The 24,741-nt window shown below is 35.9% G+C and overlaps 1 protein-coding gene and 1 long non-coding RNA gene across 2 annotated transcripts; both read right to left on the bottom strand.

Moving 5' to 3' along the window:
* Positions 1-4,752: 4,752 nt before the first annotated feature.
* Positions 4,753-5,868, bottom strand: LOC129232438 (ankyrin repeat and protein kinase domain-containing protein 1-like; the record flags this gene model as incomplete). The annotated part of the gene is made up of 1 exon (XM_054866584.1): positions 4,753-5,868. A coding segment is annotated over one exon (1,056 nt), but the record flags the coding sequence as incomplete, so codon positions are not given.
* Positions 5,869-5,873: 5 nt separating this feature from the next.
* Positions 5,874-24,741, bottom strand: LOC129232377 (uncharacterized). Its single transcript, XR_008581344.1, has 4 exons — positions 24,661-24,741; positions 21,594-21,701; positions 15,181-15,251; positions 5,874-6,070 (listed from the first exon to the last, which is right to left on the bottom strand). It is a non-coding gene; the product is annotated as an uncharacterized LOC129232377 (long non-coding RNA).

A 24,741-nucleotide genomic window follows, 5' to 3' on the forward strand; every position in this document is an offset into this window, starting at 1 on the left:
ATCGAACTGACTACAACTGTATTTATGTCAAGGACTGCATACTAAGTGCCTTGCCTCCATTATTTTTTTACACCGATAGATGGCAGCACCACCACCGGATCGAACACTTAATGAGAATTTAGAACTAGACTAGGAGCTAATAGCTACATGGTGCTAGCAACCCCAGAGGTATCGTTTCACTTGGAGGACATTGAGACCACGAGCATATTTAACGTCGCCCAGTCCCCTTTAATGACGACGGTGGATCTTCGACCATCGAGGTTCGAACTCAGGACCCTCCGGCCCCGAATCCGACACTCTACCAATCGGGCTACCACGACCCTGAATGGAAGAGTTAGTTTTGCTTTTTAAACTGTCAGAGCGGGAGCAGATAGATCTTTTGCACATCGCCAAATTTTAGTAAAATGGTAAAATACAGGAACAAATATATTTCCCCCGATTTTGTCATCATGTACACAACAGACTGTAAGTAATTTTAATCGCTTGATCACTTCAGAACATGTTATCTGCAAAATCTGGTCATTTTCGGCATTGCATTTTGTGTGGCCAGCAGGGAATTATCGTCTAACTTATAAATAAATCTTAAAATTTTATTTCTGGTTATCAGCAAAAGATATTTGATGCAAAAAAAAAAAAAAAAAAAAAAACTATAAATTATTAGAATCCGGTGGGATAAAAATCTTAGGTGGCTAAAAGTATCTAGGGTATCTATATCTTAGGTGGCTTATCTAGTGCTTCAAAAAAAAGTGGGGGGTCAAAAGAAGTGTGTGAGTTAGAGGCTACCCCCAAAAGTCAAGTTTCCCTCCTTTTTCATAAAACTGCTATGTATTATTGAATTTTCACATTACTGATTAAGTGACCCGGAGAAAATGAGGAATGTTGCTGGAAAATCGGGATGAATGACTACAGATTCTCCGTTCCATTTTTATGAAAAAACTTGAGAAAAGTCCATTTGTTCGGAATTTTTATTTTTTATTTTGGTGAAATAAATCGACTGGTTGAAAAATCATTCTTAAACTGCTCGGAACTTTTTAACTCGGCATAGTGCGGGGAAAAGACCCTTTTAGTTTTGAAAGTGAAGAGGCATTCCCCCCCCCCCCCCCCCCGTACAAGCAGCTTATGTATTTTTCAAATGCATGAAAACTGCCTCTCCTGTCGTCAAATGGTTGGACTTGGACTTACTTTTGCAAGAAATAAAATGAGGTTAAAAGTAATTGGAGTCTTCAACCCCAAATGCAAATTGCAAGAGTTGATGTCACATACGAACCGTCTGTAAAGTGCGCGAGTTACGTTATGACTTGAGTTAAATTCAATTTGATTCCACTTTTTTTCGTCAAGTTCAGTCGGTTGAGTCAAGAGGACAATTCCCTGGTTAGCGGTGGGCCACAACCAGATTCTAGTCAGTCCATTCTTAGGAAAGATCAAGTTTTCAAAAAAGGTATTTTTAGTCAACAACTGGAAATAAAATCATTAGAAATGTAAACCTCTTTAAAATTTATTCTTATTCTTAATTCAAGAAGATTCTTAGTAATGTTAAAAAGGCTATTCTTTTCATTCCCATATTTAATTCAAGTCGATTCGATTCATTTGAGAAAAAATATATATATTCAATTTCGTTTGCTAGCTAAAAAGCGGTAAAATGATTGCAAATTTAAAAAATTATTTCAATTTAAGGTGTACTATGTTTTAGTTTAAACGTAACACATAAATTGAACACACATACATCAAACACTAATTTCTGACAGTGTACAAATTATAAAAAAATCGATGTACACCACTTTTGTTCTCAATGGCTCAACTGTATATTTTTAATAGCCACCAGAATTAGCTAGTATTGATGTTTAAAACTCATCTTTTACTTTTCCATCTAGCCTACCAGATTGCAAAATGAAATCTGGACTTTGTGAAGTAGAATACGAGTAAATGTGCATTATTCCTTTTTATATTTTTAGTTTTTGCCTAAGATTTTGATTGAGAATTTTGATTAGTAACCTAAGATTCTACTTGGTACCTGTGTAAAACTAAAAGGAAAAATATAGGTCATTTGAAACCTATTTTCTTTTTAAACTGCAGTTAAAAGAAAGAATCAATCAAATCTTGTATTTTATGTGCAAAATAAATCGTTAAACGGGCTAGTAAAAATGTTAATGCATTTTATTTTAAGCACTGCATAAACAATAATAAGCAAAATAAAAAGTTAACAAAAATGAAGTACAAAACAGCTATGATAAATGTCCAAAACCATAAGAATGTTAGTACGTTCAGTGCAGTTTATTTTTTTTTCATTCCAGTGTTGTATAAAAAAGCAGAGAGAATCAATATTTAAGTTATTTTTTTTTATTACAGAGCACTTGTTTGAGATATTGTTACCTGTACAAAGATGGAATTTTCAAAATGACACAAAAATATATTTAATGGACAACACATGTGTGATCTATCCCTTTCATGAGAATTACTTAAAAAATAACAATAAAACTTGAATATCACCAGGTGTTCAAATCCAGCAGACAAAGTCACATAGGATATTGTACAGGGTGTTTCAAAAAGAATAACTCGATTTCAAAAAATAATAGCCAATTCAGATTTTAATCCGTTTTATTAAATAAAGGTATCGTTAATCGCTAGAATGGGGAAAATCTCGAGTTTCAGAGTTGCCGACAGGTAACGCTAACTCTCTTTTTTTTGCCTGACACTAGAGTGATAGAAAATGGCGACTTCACGACAAAAATCGTATTGTGTTCTACACTTCCTGAAATGCCAGTCCGCAACAACTCTGTTCAGTGTGATTTTTGTCAAGAATACCCTGGTGTTGATCCTCCTGCCCCAAAGAGCATTAGAAGTTAGAGAGCATTAGCCCCCAAAGAGTATTAAAAGAATTGGGATAACATTTTCTGAGATTTTTCTCACCAAGCAGCAAATCATGGGCGAGATCTGTCAACATTGCTTAAAGATACTAAGGAAGGAGTGTGGAACAAGATAACGTCCAAACATTATCATGTAAAAAATAAAATTTATATACTATTTCTATAAGGTATAAACAATTCAAAGACACAAGTTGTTTATGTAAGCAGTGTAAGTAGGCGATGCAGACATGCTTGCAAAAGTTTGGGACAAATTTGGCTACCGTGTAGACATATGCCGTGCATCCAGAGGTGGACATATTGAGCACATTTAATTCTGTATGCAAAAAATTTTTATTATTATCCATGTAATATAAAATTAATCTGAAGTGTCTATTTTGAATAATTTTCATAATATAAACATTTCAAATCGGGTCATTCTTTTTGAAACATTCTATATGTTTGAAGTAAACACTTTTCGAAAACACAAGCAAAAATTTAACTCATATTTTTGAAAAGAAGTTGCCACCTCTCCAATCCAAAATGGTAACATGTTTAGACGAACCCTCTGCTGAGGAGAGGCATCAAATTTTATGTACTTTTTGGATGAGAGGCAGGGTAGATACAGACTATAAGGACGCGTTGCACTGCCCAAATCTGGATTCTGTCGGAGCAAGATGGAATTCAAGATCAACAGAATTGAGGGGAAATCCATATGTACAGTCATTGGAACAATGTCTGAAATGAATGGGTGGTAAAGGTTCACACAAAAGGCAAAAACTTGTAGAAACAGCAGGAATCGATGTGTAGAATCTGATGGACGAACTTGAGAAAATAAAGATATAGTTGAATAGTGTTGGATATAATTTGAGGTTAATGGCCTACAGCTAAGCTGAAAATTAGGCAACTCATTTCCAACTAAAAATTTGAGGTAGTGGTCTGCCCGAAGAAAATAAAACATGAATCATTCTTTACACTGAAAAACATTTATTTGACACATATTGAAAAATGATTACAACACAATGATTTGTTCCCCGAAGAAAAATTAAAAAAAGAGATCTTACAATAAGTCCATGCATGGATCAAAAGTCCTATCGATGTTCCATGGTGACGCCTCACCGGTCGTTGGACGGCATGGCAATTCCCACGAATTGCAGGCAGGTCAGTTCATACCGTGTGAGCAACAGTTCACCACATCAGGGAAAAGGCATACCAAGGATGGACACGATCTTCTTTCACCGGAGAACAAATAACCCACATCAGGGAAAACTATAACTTTTCACTTTGGTAGACGTCATCACAACACGCGCTTTCCAAACTTAAGACATCAGCAGTGCTTTTTCAAGAATGACCAGACCTCGCCCAAGAGGCCAGTAGCGAAAATTTATGATGACATTTGACGAACACGTTCACAAGACACAGACAACACAAGACGAGGAGACGAGTAGAAAAAGTAACGAAGCCAAGCGATCGAGCTACGGCCGGTCTGCGTATTTATAGCCAGATTCGGCCTTTCCCGAAACAATGTGACGTTACATGATTTGCATATTGCCAGAACAACACTACTCCGTAATCACACAGCTTGCAGGTTGCACAATTCTTATTTAATTTGGCATTCAGCACTTAACACCTCAACATGATTTCATCACGTCATCGACACGTGCTCTTTCGGAAATTTACCGACATCTGCCGAATGACAGCAACCAATCATAGCGTGCCACATGTTTTTCCGAACACTTCCGATTCAAACTCGGACATTTGAGTGTTGGCGGCAGGTGGATGGGATTCCCCGCGCAAGGTTTTCTCTCGGAATGGCAAAAGGTAAGTCACAAAATGATTTTTCTTTTAAACAATATTGGTGAAATCCTTCAAGAACCAAAAATAAAGGCATTTAGCCCAACAAATAGCAGTACTAACCGAGAAATTTGAACTGTGGCGCCTTTTCTTACTGTAAGTCATTTTAACACAATTTTCAATCCTTAAATTTGGCAGCCTTGATGAAGTTTCTCAAGTCTCGCCTACTCAAATAGAGTAATACAATCTCCCAGCACGTCGGCAACAGTGGGGGCAATTTTCGGGTCATGACAGAAATGCACCCCTTACACCGATCGGTGAGGGCTTTCCTTTTCCGGGCATTCTTCACTTTGAAAGCAATGATATCTACATAGTTCGGAAAGTTCTGAAACACATGATCATGATCTAAAGCCTTCCGGATGTCTTCGTTCTCCAGGTACAGCGCTACTTTGCACTCAGGGTATTTTGCAAGGTCATGATAGGATACAGTTGATCCACCTATTTTGGTGTTCTTCATTTGACGAATCTCGTTGTAGTATTCAGAGAGTAGGCTGATGCACCGCCACACCTGATCCTGTGGAAGCTCCATCTCCGTCCAGTGGATATAGATGCCTTTACAGGCACACATTGCAAGAATACTTTTCAAAACATCATCCTGTCTTTCTTTCAAAGCGACGTGCAGCGGATATTGTCCTTGATCATCCTTTACGGCGTGTGGACACACGTCGCTCATTAACAATTTTTTCACTGCACCCACACATCCTTTCTCCGCAGCAATATGCAGAGGAGTATGCCCACGGTTATTTTGGATGTTATTTCCGCCACCCAAATCCACCAAGAACTCTGCTGTAGCTCGCTTTTCCATATACAGAGCATTGTGAAGCGGGGTACAGCCAGACTTATCTTGGAGACACATACTTGCTCCTGAAACAACGAGCTTCTTTACTATTTTCACATACCCCTTCTCTGCAGCATAATGCAGGGGGGTGCACCCATATGTATCTTGGATGCTGTTTCTACTGTCTGCATGCACCAGGAGCTTTGCAGCGGCCTCCTTCCAAAAAAAGAGAGCTTTATGGAGCGGCGTCTCTCCCACCCAATCTTGGACACGAGTATTCGCACCAGCAGCAACCAACTTCTGTACTATATTCACACGTCCCTTAGCTGCGGCGAGATGCAGAGGCGTATGTCCGCACTCATTTCGAATATCGTTGCTGCTGTCAGCATCGACCAGGAGCTCTGCCGTGTCCTTCCTCCACCCCTCCAGAGCGAGGTGAAGGGGCGTATTTCCTTTTTTGTCCTGTGCACGAGTGTCGTAACCACTGGCCAGCAGTGTCCTCACTGTCAGGAATTCTTCTCTTTCCACTGCTATGTGCAACTTAGTCCGTCCATCTTCATTTGTTTCTGACGCCGTTCTGGGCACTGGCAGACGTTTCCTGGAAAACAAAGGAGTTCTATGTTATCAAAAACAGAAATTCAACTGAAGTTCGCTACTATAATAGGTTTTTCATTCCTTCCGAATGATGGGAAAGACAAAGCTGATGATGAATTAAAAGAATTGGGATAACATTTTCTGAGATTTTTCTCACCAAGCAGCAAATCATGGGCGAGATCTGTCAACATTGCCTAAAGATACTGGATAAGGAGTGTGGAACAAGATAACGTCCAAACATTATAATGTAAAAAATAAAATTTATATACAAGGGGCTGTCGCCCCACTGCTCTCGATCACCTACCAGGGGCTTTCACCTGAGGGGCACACCCGTTGGGTAGGCTAGGAAGAATTTCAGAGAAAGTGTAAATCATGAACGTATAAAAAAAATAAGTGAGAAGCAAAAAATTAATTTTAATTCACTCAACACCGAGCAAGGCTGGACATTTTAAAGTGCTCAAAGGTGTGCTTTTTCACAGTCACATCCTAATAATGAAAAAGTTGTCAAAAAAAAAAAAAAAACAGTGGCAGCCCTCCCATTGCTGTTGTGAAAGTGTCTCGTATAACATGTCAACCATAACTAGATCTTACAGACTACCTTAAACTAATTTGCATTTAATTCTTTGAATTCATGTATCCTAATACAGTGGATGCAGGTTAATTGAATCAGTGGTTAATTCAAATAGCTGCTTCCATAAATAATTATTAAAAACAGAATAAAATCCAGCTAAATTGAATCAGCCCCTTTATGGAATCAAAATTGCTTAGAACAAATGTGATTCATATAAGCGACAGCCACTGTAATACATTTCACATAAAGTTTATCTGTAATATTTTCTATTGAAACTGGTGGACGTCTGTCTGTGTGTGTCGCAGTAAACCTATCTCCTCTGCACTGACAATGTCTACCAGGCTAAATCCATCTACCGTTGAATACAGGATATCATCCGCACCATGCTAAACTAACAGATGTGAAAGATCGTGAATTGCAATTTTCAAATTGCAAAAATTTTAACAACTCAAAACATAGTTACGGAGACATATACCACTTTCATTCTAAGCAGCTCAAATGATGAGATACTCATGATAAATAATATGCTTAGGATGAACTTAGTGTTTATCAGTAGTGCTGAATTTAATTAGTACTGCAGATAGTACGTATATATTTTATGTCTCTTTTTACCCTTGACCACTGATTTTGTGCATCATAACAATATTTTAAGTTAAAAAATATTGTTTTATAAAAAAACAGTAAAAATTCACTTCTTTATGTAAGAAATGGAAATATATAGTTAGAAATTGTTTAAAACAGCTTGAGAGGAGTTTACCCATGCCTAAAATAACTAGGCATGTTTACAAAAATTTATATACACACCCTTTTCCACAACGCAAAATTGCGACCTATGCGAGGGGTCTTGGAACGCTTTCCTAGCATAAGTCGTAGCTCGACTGTAAATAAAGGAATAAAGAAAAAGGAGAATCACTCTCCCCCCTCATAAAGAAAAAAGAACTTAATTAAAATCTACATTATGTAATTATGACAGGGCCGGATTTAGAAGTGTGTAGGCCCCGGGGCAACAAAAGAGTGGAGGCCCCTAATCAGGGTTCGAAAAGATCATCATATTTTTGAAAATATCAGATACTTTGTTATATATCGAATATTTCGGTATACAGTGAAACCTGTGTAAGTTGATCACTTGCGGTGCAGTACTTTGGTGGTCAACTTAAACAGGTGGTCAACTTATAGACGGTAGTAACAAAAACTTTTTTTTTTTTTGTCATTTCTTCCCCCATGCATTCATTTTTTAACTAATTGGAATACTTTAAACTTCATTTCATTGTTTAACATTACTTTAAGACAATAAGTAAAATGGTTTTAAATATTTTTAGAGATTATTTACCAGAATGACGCGTAAATTATCATACAAATTCAAAATGTCTGCAAATCGATCGAAGAAAAAAAATGTCTCATTGCTTATGAAAAACTACTTACTTGACATGAACAATTCCTAAAAATTCATAATAAGTCAAAAGTGACTTAAATTCTTTGATTTTTTTTCTTGTACATTTGTAACAATAGTAATCTACTTTTCAACAAAATAACTTCTTAATGAAGTTTGACGCATTTTCTGGGACTTAACATAAACCCAATGTTTTTAGATAGAAACATAAATATTCATTGGTGTTTTTAAAAATGTTTGGTTGCTTATTTGATGCATAACTGATTACACTTTTAGTACAATCTAATGCTTTTGTCAAGTGGTCAACTTACAAAGGGTTTTTTACAATACTCCAAACCAAAGCTGGTGTATATTAGTGGTCAAGATAGACAGGTGGTCAAGATAGAGAGGTGGTCAAGTTACAGAGGTTTTCCTTCATTATATAAGATAGGACTAATTCCGTTCCTGACAAAAGCGGTCAATTTAGACAGGTGGTCAACTTACAAAGGTGGTCAACTTTACAGGTTTTACTGTATATGTATATATCCGATATTTTCGACCCTAGAAAGTTGGGATATTTTGTAAAAGTTTTATTGTGGGGTCTCCTTTGTTGTGCAGGCCCTGGGGCAGTAGCCCCGCCTGCCCTCAACCAAATCCGGCCCTGCCCCCTTGCCCCCCTATATGGGCGCCCTTGGTTGGCACAGCTGATACTGTAGAGCCAGAACTACTTAATGCCCTCGATCGTAGCTTACCGTAATTTTGGGTAGATAAGCCGCGGCTTATATGTGTTTTAAAGCTGAAATTTAGCATCTGCGGCATATCTTCCAGGGCGGCGTATCTGAAGAAATTTTCCCCCCACCCTTCTTAGTGTTTCTCATGTCCGCCTAATCAAGTGGCAATGTTAAAATTCATTAATAAACGCTAGTAGAGCTCTCAAATTGCACCATGAAACAGGTTTCTCATTAAATTTAATTTCTCACACCCTTAAACCTGCGTTAGTTTGCACCGATTTTACCGCTGTTGTTCTTTCCAGTGTTGCCAGATTCGTGATGGTAACAGACGTTTCACGAGGCTGAAAAATGGAGGAATCGCTAGCTTGTCTGAGTTAGAGTCCCTACAGTCTGATAATGTTTTAAAATGTCTCCATAATGATAAATTTAAAAAAAAAAGAATCAATCGATAAAAGGTTAAATTTTTTTTTGATGAACTGCTAAGTATAACACAATGATTTGAAAACTTCTCATCCAACCAAATGCAGATGTCATCTGTTTTTTGCGTAACCGTAGCATTTTCCGACTTTTTTTTTGTCACACGAAGTTAATTCCATTTCTATCCATCAACAAGTGCAGTTGCTTGTTACAGTTTCGTTCTAACTATAATAAATGATCACATCCATACATATGTATATATAAAGAGATATATATGGAGGGGGTGGGATGCCATGTTTTGATACACTTCTGCGGCGTATACCATGGGGCGGCTTATCCGATGAACTTTAATTTTTAGTTAGTAAATTATTGCATGTGCGGCGCATACGATGGGGCGGCTTATCTACCCGAAATTACGGTAAGTAGCGACATGGCCGCCATTTTGCCCTCGATCGTAGCTTAAGTAGCGATATGACCACCATCTTACTCTCCAACTTAGCTTAAGTAGCAACATGGCGGCCATCTTGCCCTCAATCGTAGCTTAACTTGCGACATAACCTCCATGCCCCTCCCCCCAAATGAAAATGAATTCAATTACAGGGTGACAAGAAATAACTTGGACACATTATAACTTTAATACTAATGAAAATATTATGACAAAACTTCAAAATAAATATGAATATCATTATTTCATCTAATATATTTACACTCCTGTTTGTGAAAATTGCAACACCATGAAGGAAGCATCATAGTTGAATGAAATTTAATACACAGTTGAGAGGTAATGGTACAAATAAATGATTACATTTTTAAACCAAACAAACAATAAAAAGAGTTAGAAATTAGTATTTTGTGAGGCCACCATGTGCCGTAGTAAGAGCTGCTACACAACTCGGCATGGAGTGAAACAAAGTTTGAATATTTGCCTGCGGAAGAGTGTTCCATATTGTTTGTATGCGCAACCAAATTTCGTCTCTCGAAGCAACAAGACGAGGATCTTGAGTGAGACCCCGTCCGACGAAATCCCACACATGTTCAATTGGCGACATATCCGGGGAATATGCAGGCCAAGGAAGAAGCTGTACCTGCTGCGAATCAAGGTAGGATTTGACAGTCCTGGCGACATGTGGACGGGCATTATCCTGCTGGAATACAGCCCCTGGCAATCCTTGCAGGAAAGGAATAGCTTGGGACTGTAAAACTTTGTTTATGTATCGGGTACGGTTCAAATTGCCTACAATTCGGAGCAGTTGTGATCCTCCATGATATGCTATGGCACCCCCAAACCATAACTCTGGGTGTTCGTCCACTCCCTTACGAAAATGGTTGATAGAGCCTAATAGAGTTCTTATATAGAAAGTTATATAGAAGTTTATCAGAAAGTTTCTATAGAAATTATTGCTATATAATTCTATAGGTATCCATATAGAAATTGGGTATGAAGTTTCTATAGAAAATTTATTCTATGAAATTCTATAGAAACTGTTATAGAATTTGACCATATAAAACTTTTATAAGTTATTAAGTCTATAAAATTCTATAGAATTTAATCGTAAAGTTTTTCTTGCTGTAGAATTCTGTAAAAAAATGAGAATTAGTTCATTTTATTTTCAGTTATAGCTTTCATTAGTGTTTATATAATACTTCTAGTTTGGAAAGGTTAAAAAAAGGTTATCAATTAATTTCATTTTACGAATGATTATTGTAACAATTAATTATTTGTTAAGGTCATTTTTTTATTGCAAGGGTGGATGGATTGTAGTATGGTCTTTAATAATAATACTGTTGCTTTTTGTCATAGTTCAAAGAAAAAAGTCAAAGTAATTAATTAATAAAAAAGCATAAACAATTTATTATTAAAAATGTTTAAATCATTTATAGGAATAATAAAACTTCTAAACATTGAAATTAAAAGATCCAGTCTCCGTATTTTGTTGTGGGAGCTTGCCGGCAATATTTTATCTCTTTGCGCATGCGCCATATCCGTTTTTCCCTTTTTCCCCCAATATGGAATCGTCCATCGTCCGTTTTCCATGTGCATTTGTCACAAAGCGTTGTGCTGAAAATGACCGACCATATCGCCGAATTCGTTGGAAAGTATGTATTAATTTTGTGTTGTTTTGTTGGATTTGATTATATTGAACCAAATGGGAATGAATATATTTATAAATGGTAGTTATAAAACAAAATTTGAGTTTTTAATCCAGAATGAACTTTAATATGGATCGAAAATAGCACTTGATTTCAGTAAATAAATAAAACTCATGACTGAGTAATGACATTAATTTACTAGTAGTTTTTGCATTATTAATGAATATGTAAATCGCAAGAACCAAATGCTTTTTTTTTTTTGTATTGATAGGGGTTCTAATATTTAATTAGCACTCTCAAATAAGTTCTTGCTCCACCTATTTTTAGGCGTATTTTTTTCTTTTTCAAACATACATTGATTATGTAAAGCATTGCTATTGTGTTTTATGAGGCTCTTAAGATCTACAGAGGCTCTATAGGAAGATCTGTAGAGACTCTATAAGAAGATCTATAGAGGCTCTATAAGAAATACTTGCATAGAGTTTTATAGAATTATGGCCCAATTTTCTATGGAACACTTCTAAAGAATTCTATAAAAAAAACTCTATAGCATTCTATAAGAAGTATATAGAATTTTATAGAACTAATTTTATAGAAACCTATAGAGTTTTTCCCTATAGAAAACAGCCTATAGAAGAGTGAACCATAATTCTGTACGACTTTATATGGGTACTTCTATAGAATTTTTTGTATAGAATTCTATAGACTATTTTCATCAGGTCTGTGGCATTCGATAATGCACTCCGGAATGTGCTGTTCCCTGGCACCGCCCCTGACACGAATTCGGCCATCATGGAGTCAAATTGAAGCGGGATTCGTCAGAAAAGACGACTTGCTGCTAATCAGCACGCCAACTCCTATGCACATTGGCCCATTGTAGCTGCAGGCGGCAATGGTTTTGCGTGAGAGGAATCCTGCATACAGGAATTTTTGCGCGCAGCCCACGCTGCAGCAGACATCTCCAAATTGATGAAGCACACAATGAAACACCTGTAGCTGTTGACCACTGTGCTGTCATAGCGAGCTGATGTCACATTTCGGAGTCCACTCCCGGATTTCCAAGCTGTCGGACCCTCGTCCTTCCACTGCTTCCAAACACGCATGATTGTGCTGCTGTTACGCTGCACACAAGCGCTACTGCACGATAAGACAATCCAGCTTCCCGAACGGCGACGATTCTGCCCCATTCAAACTCCGAAATTTGCTTAAATTTCGCTTTCTTTCATCAAAGAGGCATAGTAAAGGTTCAGCTAACGTTTACTCTAGCATATAACCACCGATAATCATACACTCCTTGCTACAGCCGTCTATTTATATTCGGTTTGATCCGTCGTTCAGAGGGCGCTGCTCATCATACACATGCAATGCCGGTTTTGAAGTTCAATCATAGTATTTACATTAGCATTAAAGTTATGTGTTTCCAAGGTATATATTTCTTGTCGCTCTGTAAAATACACATATTAGTTTGAACAATCCGAATATTTTATATCCCCAGCCCCCAAAGATAATTGGATTTATGTAACATACTCATTACACATTTAAAACAAAACAGAAATTGCACCCTGCTCCCTCCCTCGCGGGAAAAGAAAGAATTTAAATCAAGTATGCATTACATCTGGAGCAAAACAAAAGTATCCTTTCCATACAATGAAGAAACAATTCAATTAAAATACGCATTTACAACAAAATAAAAAAATCTATAGGCTCCTACAAAGAGGAAAGAATTTCATTTATATGAGCACCCCTATCTGAATATTGATGGATTAGCCAAAATACCCCACAATTTATCAAGTATTTGATCTGTTGCTACAAACCTACAGCACATCAAATATGCAATTTTTTAAGAGCTTAAATTAAATTAATTTTTAAACAGAGGTGAAAACAAAAACTCGAAAATAAGTCAGCATAAGTCTGTCAAATCAGCTCTTACTGGCCAGCCCACACGAAACAAACACAAATATGTGCACTGCAAAACCTCTTTGTTCTTTGATCAGCTCAGGAGTGCTTCAAAATAGCTCCATATGGGGACGGGAGCAGAATTTCCGGTTAGAACTGGTCTTTATCGACACCTTTGTTGCGGCGCTTCTGTGTAGAATCAGAGGAATCCAGTTCTGATTGAGATGTGAGCGAAAAGACTTTGAATGTAACGAGCTCTTTTTATTATTGTGTGTTTATGTGAAGTTCCGTTTTTTGTTTCCGTGTAGTCAAGTGTTTGTGTGTGCAATTAAAATTTTGGTATCTAAAGGTAATGACTCATTGATTATTAGAAGGCTAAAGAAAAAGAAGAAGGTAAGAGAATTTTGTAATTGATGAATTGCTGATTTATTTCAAACCCATCTACCAATCTCCGATGATTCAGACTACCACGATCGTCAGTAATCGCGTTTTGTCACTTGCCAAAGATTTTTTTTTTAATAACCACACCATATGTTTAAAAATAATGTCTCAATTATTTTATTTTCCGTAAAAAATCACACCTTTTCCGGAACTTGGAGTTAACGCACTTTTTTTTTTAAATTTTACCCTAGAAACCACAGATAAACTGTAGTATTTGGCATCTCTGTATCCAACAGTTTTATTTTTCTGTCTTCAAAGAAGGCTTATGATCATAGCATTTGGAAATAAAAGCAGCGATTCTAATTCAAGAACAATAAAAGTAAGATCAGGAAAGTGAAGCAAGTGACATAGAGCAGTGATTCTAAACCAGTGGTCAAGCAATGCTTATTACTTATATATACCTATATTATGCTAATTATTTATCTATTTATCTTAATCTTAACATTTAAATATTTTTTGCAACAGTTCTTTAACAACAAGTTTTATTTGCATATTTAGTTTTCTGTTATTGTTTTGTAAGAAAAAGAAACACCCTTTAGCCGGTCGCAGAATTTTTCCATGAATTTAACGGTACCCAGGACGAAAGTTTACTGTTCCTGCAAAAAAAAGGGGGGAGAGGGGGAGAGAATCTCATCAATTTGTAAAACATCACAGGTTTTTAACGGTCGGCCAATGAATTTTTGTTTTTGCAAAAAAATAAATAAATAAATAAATAATAATAATAATAAACCTCATTGGCCAACAAGTCTTTTTTAAAACGCTCTTGCCGTTCTGCGGATCGAACTAGGTTGAGAAACGCCAAGGTAGAGAACACTAAGACTTCTTAGCATTGTTAAATACACACCTGCCAACCTCCGAGAAAAAAAATACGGAAGATTTTTTTATTTTTATCCAGAAGATTTTAAACTCAAAATAAAATAAAACAGGACACCTACCCTCCTTACATTTAACAATGTGAAATTAATTATGAATTTCATACCAATTGAACTTACTTTCGTTTAGTAAAAGTTATTTGTGTTGCTTCCTTAAAAAGTTTGGAAATAAAGTTTACTCATTTAAAAAAAAAGAAAGAAAGAAGCAAAAACAACATAAACTGAGCGAACGAGAAAATGATAAATGGCGCAAAATCATTCCCTTAGTTGCCCGCTGCGACGCTCGCTTCGATTGGATCCCAATGAAATCATGCACTGTATCACTGAGTGACGTCATAATCTTGCCTCTCGTCTTCTCGTGCGATTCTCTTACGGCAACCTCTCCTTGGCTACTTGGCCTAAAACCTGGTACTGCATTCCGCAAAAGTATTGTTAGTGCCAAAATTGGCGAGATACAGTTTTTTCCTACAAAACATGAAAAATCCGCAAGATTTTGCTCATAACCGGAAAAATGGAAAAAGACATGAAAATCCGTAAAACTTCCGGGAAATCCGAAAGAGTTGGCAGGTATGAAATATGAGCCAAAGTTAGTTGCCTCATTTACAAGCACAGGAATGAGATCACAGATTGCTCCCATGCTAAATCGAACTTTGCGTTTGGGGCGAAGTGCCATTTCCTTATGCACAATACCATGCAGACAAAATGATTCATCAACAGAAATCTTACTTGGCAGGTTTTTCTTCGGAACGTTCAGAAGGACGCTTGCATGTTCCACTGTTTGTTCCACTGGAAGCTGCCTGGAATATACAAAGCTATTTCAAACAAGTGTTTCTTGTGATGCTTCTATATTACATTCTTGTATGTAAGTTATACAGTGAAATCTGTGTATAACATCACTGTCTACATACTTGCCAACCTTCGAAGGAAAAAAAACAGGAGATTTTACTAGAGGTATATAGTTGATTCACCATCGACATATCCTTGCTACAGAATTATTAAATTATGCTTCTAAATAACATGAATACTGAATAAGTCAAATGGGGATTTTTTGCAGATGTAAGCAAATTGGTAGTAGCAAGAAAAATATACTGCAAAGGAAAAACTAAATAATAAGGAGTGAATTTGCTTAAAGTTTTGTACATTCATCAGTTTCTACCAGAAAAGTAGCTACAAAAATTTAATTACTAAACTCTGAAAAAAAAAGGAAACCAATATCTAATGAAAATACGATATAAAATAAGTAGGCATAGGGTAGCACATGTTAAAATAACTTCAAACATTCAAAATAACTGAAATAATTTCAAGATGCAAAAGGATTGAAATCTGCTGCAACAAAGCACGTGCTTTGCCGAACATGCAATGTGGAAAGTTTCTAAAGAATTAATTTTTACTAAATGAGTTATTAATTGGAAAAATTCTTATTTCCTGACATTGGTAGACTAGAAAAGGGCGCCATCCATTGAGAAGAAAGTGAAACTTTTTGAGGATTGACTGAAAAAACTGCAAAAACGGGAGAAAATCGTAAAAAACGGGAAATCGGGAGATGGAAGCAAAAAAACGGGAGTCTCCCGTTAAAAACAGTAGAGTTGGCAAGTATGTGTCTATAACAATAAACCTGTCTATAACGATATTTTTCATGATCTCAAGCAAAATGTCAGCATAAATAATCAAACTGTATAACAATATTTGTTTAGGTCCCAACAGTATCGTTGTAGACAGGTTTCACAGTAATTGTAGCTCACTAATAGAATAAACCCTAGGCAGTCAAAAATGAATATCTCCTTTTTCTATAATAGTTTTGCTAATAAAAAGATCAAGCAGTAGCTCTCTCTTGGGGTAGGAGAAGACAGAGAGACCCCATTTTTACGAATATTCAAGAAAAATACTCTTCAGAGTTTTCTCAAAACCTGTCTTTTTACTAAAATGAGCTTGATAGAATTAACTCACGAGCAATTAACAATACATTAAAATAAAAAAAACAAGGACATTAAAAAAAAAAGTCAAAGTTATGTGACAATGCAGCGAAAGCCTCCCACATCATGTCTCCGGATTGGAGCCTGGACATGAGCAAAAGATATTATTGTTCAGTAGAGCACTTCTTCATACCACCCCCAGTGGTTCTGATCCCCCCCCTCCCTAGGAGCAGTAGCCCCATCAGTGATTTGTTGGGGCATTTTGTGTACAGCTAAATGTAAGATAATACAACAGCTGGCCTAACACAGGGTTCTTACTCAATTTCAGAAATAAAATGAAGGAGTGCTAATGGGCTGTCCTTAAATGATGTTGCAGTTTGTTTCAACATATTTAACCCCCTTCATCCTTTGTCACAAAGTGTCACACTTCACCTACTCCTCCTCTTGTCACATGTCATACTTTTTACAAACGTATTGTTACAATAACTGCGTGATGTCACTTTTTGTCACCCTCTCTCTTCCGCCTGTCACAATTTCATGAACCTGTCTCCCCCTCAAGGCATGACATCACTAGTGGATGACCCTTTTTTACAATATCATAACTGCAACCTACAAAACAACTGTATAGTGCATCTACTTATGCATTTTTAAATAATAATTAGATAACCTGACTTTTGCTGCTGAGTGGTGGAGGGAAAATCAATAATCATAAAACTTGAAAAAACAGTCAAGCACAATGTAAGCATGTTTTACTTCATTTATGAAATGTCTTAGTCATCTAATAATATTTTCACCATCAACTTTTACCACTTCTATGCTCAGTTTGTAAATCACACCTTTATGAAAAAATAAAATATACGAAATAACTACATCAAAATCATCCTTATACCTTTGCCCTTGTGAGGAAGTTAAGTTTTCGATCGAAGGATTTTAAGTTACAGTCACAGATTAAGATTATGTAGTCTCGAACTAAAAAAGAAGGAGTTTTGAAGGAATTAAAACTAAAATGAAGGAGTACTGGAGGAGTTTTGAAGGAGCGTACAAGCCCTGTTACAGTTGTGCTACTGAAGTACCAGGTAGTTTTTTGAGCTTTTAAAACCTTACAGTGTAACAAAAATTAAGACAAAGATCTATTTATACCTGAGAACATCAGGGCTACAAACAGATTTTTAGTTTGCTCCAAGGGAGAAAATGAACCTAAATTTAAAAAAAAAAGTTTTTCATTTTCAGACTTTGAAACATTTCATATTAAAATTAGGAATGTACTGATTAATCAGCAATAAGCAGTAACTGGATCATTATTTACAATCTGCCAATATTTGTACATTAATCGGCTGGTTTTTCCTTTTTTTTTTTTTCTTGAGCAATCATGATTGCTTATTGTTTTCACTTGACCGTTCTTGATTCAGGGATGAGAGTGGTCAGAGAGCAAAAAGGAGGAAATAAATTTCGTAAAAGGGATGATATCCAAAACCTCATCAAAATAGAACTTGAAAGCCATGATATTCAAAAGTTCAATAAAAAATGGCTAATTTACCAGTTTTAAAAGCAATACGTAATTAAGTATAAGTAATAATTTTGTACAGTTTGCTGCATTGTACCATTACTTGCAAGAGTGTTTATTAATAAATAAATCTAAATTTTGAAAAAGAGGCACCAATTTCTAATCCCTGAGTTATTGAACAAAGGATTGGGGGAGTCAGAGGTCAATCTTGGCTGCATCACACAATAGTGTCAAGTTTTCATATTTTTTAGAGAAAAATTCATTTTTTTCATTAAAAACATTTGAGTTTATAGTGTTAAACGAGTGAGAACATAAATTTTAAAATTAGGTCTGTTCGTAAAGTAAAAATTTACAACAGAGAGAAAAAGCTAAAATTTCTTTATGTGGTAGAACATATTGAAAATAAATAAATGTATATGTATATAAACGATTGGTTATCTTTTTCCTTGCATTGGAACCCAAAATTTGTCTTTAAAAACTTCCTAATACGATTTCGGAATCAAAAGAACTTGCAGCCGTCTCATTTAATCATGAAATCTCAAAACTTTTAACAGGCTGTAAACCCTAAACGGTTTGAGATTCATCATATTTTTTACACTTTCTTAAATACACAAAAACAGTAACCATGCCAAGTTTTAAAAATGCGAGACTGTGGGTGCTATGCCACAGTTTTTGATTGACTTTTGCATTTTTTCTAAAATAAATTAAAAAAATAAAAATATTATTGGAATCTATACATATAATAAAATAAGATGTTTGTGTGTGTGTTTGTGGCGCACTTCCCGGGAAAACGGTAAGGCCTAGAAAGATGACATTTGGTATACAGGTACAGTTTCTACTAAAGATGTGCACCTCGGGCTTCGATTTTTGATATTTTAATTAGAAAAAAAGTTTTTTAATGTTCTATGTGCTTTTTTGCACTTTTTACCTCACAGACCCTGAACCAATCGCAACACACAAATATTTTTTGTACTATAGTGTAGGAAATTTAATTTTAAATATGATAAATGAAAAAAATTTGAAGATTGAGCAATTTTTGTATTTTTTATGAATTTTTGAAGAAACCTTTAATTTGCATTTTTTTCTGGGTTTTATTTTTTTCTAATATCATCCTGCGAGAAGAATCCAAAGCCTCATTTCTGAAATTTAAGTTGGTAATAGTAAAAACACTTCGCCCTCTTCAGAAAAAAAAGTTCTTAAAAATACGCAATAGTTTTTTTTTTTACAATTTTTTTAAAATGATGAACGCATCATGTCTTTACACGCATCGGTCGAAAAAAGCGTTCTTCAATCTTTTATGCTTGTGACGTCACTACTTGGATTTCGATTCGATATTTACGATAGAATCTTAATCGCAAGTGAAGTTAATCTTTTTTTTTACTATTAAGCTTACTTCTACATTTTATGACGTGATAACCACGTGTTTTTCCGGCAGCGCTTGCTTTTTTTCTTTCCTTTTTTTTTTGTGTTTTATTTAGGGATTGCATTTATTTCTTTTTCCAACCCCCCCCCCCCCCAAGCTGGATCTTTTGCTGTTTCTGTATTACGTTACATTTCATAGTTGTGCGCATTTAATTCAATAAAAACAGCGAGATTTTTTCATTTTTGTCAAACGCTACTTTTTGCACACTACGGGAAATTTGAGCATTTTTTTTTTTTTGCTTTACTTAAGCAAAAAAAAAAGCGGTTTTTTGAGTGATGTTTGTTTTTATTAGGAGATGGGTGGGGAGGTTAAAATAAATAGAGATGGATAAGAAAATTTAGAGATAGCTCGTAAAGGTAGATAGCCGCCGAAGGCGGCAATCTTGGCGTAAAAATGTGAATGGCACAAAAAAAAAAAAAAGATAGAGATGGATTGATTAATACTGCTACCGATTTTATTTAAACAGCCGCCGAAGGAGGCAAACTTGAAGTAAAAAGGTAAATGACAAGTTAGCCAAACATCCGCCGTAGGTGTCTGCTTGTACAGAAAGGCGAATGGCATAAGAAGGCGAACCAGCTGGTCGCCGCAGGCGGCTAGTGATGAATAAAATAAGCAGATATAAGGTAACATATAGTGAAAACCACCCAACATTAAAAATTATTGAAATACTTGCAGGATGCAAAAAGATTGAAATCTCAAACGAGGGACGCAACTTTCGGCGCAACAGGTGTTTGACGTCGTTGGCACGATTCCAAAACATACGTTTTTGGCAGATATCCCGGAGGATGAAGATTCGAGGGGAAAAAATGAAAAGAATAAGAAATCGGGGACCAAAAAATTTAAAAAATCATATTTTCCCCCCCAACTTTTGAGAAAAATAAGGCCTGAAAGAGGCAAAAAAAAGGAGGAAAAGAAGGAAAGGTTCTAAAAGTCGACAGAAAAAGCCGGAATTCCGGCAAAAGCTGGAAAAATCTCATCCCTGTGATGTTTCTTTAATTTTAGTCTTCTGTGATTATTTAATGCTAACTCCTCTGGTCCACGGGACTCCGCAAGCATGTCCATCCTCCTGGGTGGTGGAATCTATGTAACTCGTAATCCACTTTATTTATTCCCGACCCTTTCAACTTTGCACAATTCTTATCAGACAAAAACAGCATCCAGCCCCTGGAATTAGTTTGAATTTTGACTTCGTGTATTCAAATTATGTTTATCACAACGATAGGAGCTATTTATAGAAAAAAGAAACATAAAGAGTAAGGTCCTATCGTAATCCAGAGATAGCGAAAAACATAATTTAAATACAAGACGTTAAAATTCAAATGAATGTCAGGGTCTGGATGCTGGATGTTGTGTGCTGGATGCTGTTTTTTTTTAAAATTACAATTACTTTTACCTTGAACAAGGAACTATGCAAAACAAATGTAACCAGAACCGGCTCTAATAACTCTGCCGCCCTAGGCGATATTGACAAGTGCCGCCCTCATTGGATAATAATAATTATATAAAATAATAATTAACAAAATAAAAATTTTAGTAAAGCGCTTGAAATTAAAGTGAGTTTCTTGTTAAATATCTGGGTTTTGCATATCCAAGCACTGGTACACACTTTAAATTGTCTTTTCAATATTAAAGTAGTGCATCTTATGACACTGAAACAGATATTAATATTTTCAAAAGACTTCAAAATCATGCAATTTGCCACCTCTAAAATTAAATTGAATGTATAGTTAAACTCTGAACTATGTTTCGAATATCCCGCACAGCACTGGTACACACTCTAAATTATTATTTTTTTTAGAATTGAAGCAGTGAATCTTATGGTGCTGAAACAGATATTCATACTATTTTTTTTAAAAAAAAGCTTCAATTTCGAAATTTGCTGTCCCTAAAAGCTGCCGCCCTAGATGGCCGCCATACAACGCCATCTACCAACAGTTCTGAACTCCAGCGGTCATGCCCCAATTTGATTCAAAGTATGCAATTTATCATAATAGGGGTCTGATAGGGAAATAACACATTCATATATTTTTAGAACAAAAAATATTAATGAATAAAATATGCTACAGGGGGGTATAAAAATGAAACAGAAATGTTGAAGGAAAAAGGGAAAAAAAGGACTAGAGTTTAAAAAAAATAGTTTTAGGGACATGAGATAAAAGAGGTGTGATACACACCACAAAGCCAAGCTATTGCTAACAGGAAGATCATTTGGTCAGAGATTAAAAATACTTTCAAAATAGCAGCATGTTCAACATTGAACCTGGACCACAAAAAGAGATTAATATATCAATATCAGCACCTGGAGGTGAAGTTGCTTGCGAGGCTCTTCGATGGGGAGTCCTGTGTCTGAGAAGCGAGAACGTAATTCTTTCACTTCTGCCTCCAACTCCTGGCACCTTGCATTGACCTAAATGAGATTCATACTTCATAAGAATAATACAACAAATGGCCATTAAAAATCGGTTATGATTTTTCATATATATATATATATATATATATTTTAAATCACTAGGGGGCTCTGCCCCCTGCTCGCTCTTGCTCCCCCCCCTCCCCAAAGATTGCTTTGCAATCTTATTTGATTCGCAAAGATTTAAATCGTCAGTTAAAAAGAAACAGATTAAAAACGCATTATGGATCCCCTTAAGAACCCTTTGGATCAAAAAGCACTCCTTCCCCGGGTTTCAAAGTAACTTGTATCAACTTGCAGAGCCGTAAGGGCTAAGATGCTCCTGAGCATTGCAAAACTGCAGTTTTGTATATTCATGGTCTCAGTAATATATTATGCTCTTTAGCTCAGGGCTTGAATTGAGTTGAGCCTAAGATCTTCCGTTAAATTCGAAACCCTTATAGTTTGTGAATAAGGGAAAGAAGAAACATGTGAATCGAAAAGACGTAACTATGGCAACACCAAATAAAACATCAATAATTTTAATAGAGAAGAAGATTATTCGAACTTTATTTTTAACGGCTTGTAACTTTTTCTTCCAGTTTTTCGACCATAGGTCGTTCAAGAGGCAAATTTTTGCCTCTTGAAACATAGTCGTTCCATAAAAAAAATCGTAAATGATTAAAAATCCTCAAAAAACTACTAACGGCACCAGTAACAGACATGCTTAAGAAGTCACTCTCACTACCAAACGGCACGAACTTGAGGGTCAGGGATCCGGACGAAATTCTTAATTTAGGTTAATTCCCACTAGATATGATCCCAGGTAAAGCGGTTTGACTGCATAGGCCCTAATTCAGTCATAATGGGGGTCCAAAGTTTCTAGTTTGGCTCCAGAAAAGCAATGGTTTTCCTTTAAAATAAATTTTTTTTTCACTCTTTTCTTGATATTGCATTGCAGTATCGCTCAACTGAAAATGCAGTCACCGTACAGAATAAATTCCAACGCCCCTACGTTGTACTAACAAGAGACACGACAGTTGTTAGGAGAACAAATATTGTGCCAAAGTTTCAAATCCCAAAGAAAACGCTATTGCAGCTCCGGAGCCAAACAAGCAAATTTAGACCCTCCTTGGTGCCGAACTAGAGCCTATGCACTCAAACTATTTTACCTAGCTTTATATCTAGTACGAATTGACCTAAATCCAAAAAATTTATTCAGATTCGTGACTCTCAAGATTTTGCCATCTGAACCACACTAATTTGCAGAGCTCCAGAGAATTGTAATGGTGTTTTCATTTGAATTTGGAACTTTGTGACAATATGTACTCATTCAAGACATTCGGTCACTCTTGTCAGTACAAAGGATGGGGGGGGGGGGGATTAATTCTGTGTTGTGAATGCATTTAATTGGCTCATACTGCAATGCAAATGCAAAAAAAATGGTTAAAAAAATAACTTAAATTTTAAAGGAAAAAAACATTGCTTTTCTGGATTCAAATAACAACTTTGGATCCCCGCTGCAGCCAAACTAGGGCCTATGCAATCAAACCGCTTTACCTGGGTTCATATCTAGTGGGAATTAACCTAAAACCAGAATTTCGTCCAGATCCGTGACCCTCAAGTTCGTGCCGTTTGGTAGTCAGGTTAACTCAATTTTCTGAGTCTTTTAGTGTACTTAGACTTTTAAAACTATTTTTCTCTCATGCAACTGCTTCTCATCTAACGTTTGGCTGCTCCTGGATCCTTTGAATGAGTTAATTCTATTTTTATTTGCTCAATTTTGAAAACAGGTCCGATCCCCAGTAGCAGACATCGACGATTCTGATGACACCCAGCAACAGATAGGATGAGGAAAGGATGAGTAATGGACAAATTTCCCCTTTTCTCTTCAAAATGTGCAAAAGTTCTTTATTTTTAGATCTAAAATCTTATTCAATTCAAATGAACATGAAACACCGGCAGACTTCGTGGTGGCTGATAACTTTCCACCACTGCCTTGTATATAAATACCAACTGGCTCATAAAATTCACTCTGATAAACACTAGATGGTTGCACCATATTCATGGGTCGCAGCAACATCAAGTTTACCCGCCTAAAATTCTTATTATTTAAATCCAAACTTACAATTGTATGTTACTGGTGCCGTAACCCTACTTAGTAAAGCCTACTTATTAAGTTCTTTTCATCTAAAATTTGTTCCTACTTTGAAAGGTTAAGTTTAACATTTAATGAAGTTTAGAACATGTTCTATAACAAACATGTTCATTAGGTGTTAGTCATTGGCAGGGCAAATCCAGGATTTTTTTTCTCACTACCTATTTTTGTGAAAGTATTGTATCAATATTCTATTTTTGTGAAAGTTTTTTTTTATCCGCATCGATTTTGTGATCTTTTAAAGGCACATTCTAATTTTTGTCTCAGAAAATTAGAGCAATTTAAACGTTAGTTTGCAAAGTGCAAATGTCATTAACTAATATTTCGAACGTTTTTTTTTTTTTTGGGGGGGAGGGGGGGGACCTAAGAGAGGTAAGGAAAATATCATTATATCTCAGCTCAATAAGCTTTATACTGTGTACAATTCAGGAAATCACCATCCGCTAAAACTGATGCTAAAAGATTGCTTAAAAGCAATTTGGCGAGAAACAGTGAAACTTGAGTGAATACTATGAAAAAGTTGTTACCTAAGCGATTGTTTCTATAAATCTTAGCATTTTATTTTATGAGCAAACTTTGTTTTAAACAGAAAAACATGTTTTCTATTTTAAAACACAGGTTTTTGTGAAACTTTCGCTTTTTTAATATTGTTTCCAGAATGTGTCGATTTTCAAAGCTAGTTTTGTGAAGCTGCTGATTTTATAACTTGATTTTTGTGAAAGTACCGATTTTAAAACAAGATTTTTGTGAAAGTACCGAAAAGCGGTAGTAAAATCAACCTGCACTGGGCCCTGATTGGGCATAGACAGAGAATAGTGTTACCTTGTCCAGAGCTACTCTCAGTTCCTCTTTCTCTTGGGATGTCTTCTCGGAGAGTGTCCGCAACTGTTCTCGAAGCTCTGC

The sequence above is a fragment of the Uloborus diversus genome, unplaced genomic scaffold (assembly GCF_026930045.1).
Source record: "Uloborus diversus isolate 005 unplaced genomic scaffold, Udiv.v.3.1 scaffold_12, whole genome shotgun sequence".
Taxonomy (NCBI): domain Eukaryota; kingdom Metazoa; phylum Arthropoda; class Arachnida; order Araneae; family Uloboridae; genus Uloborus; species Uloborus diversus.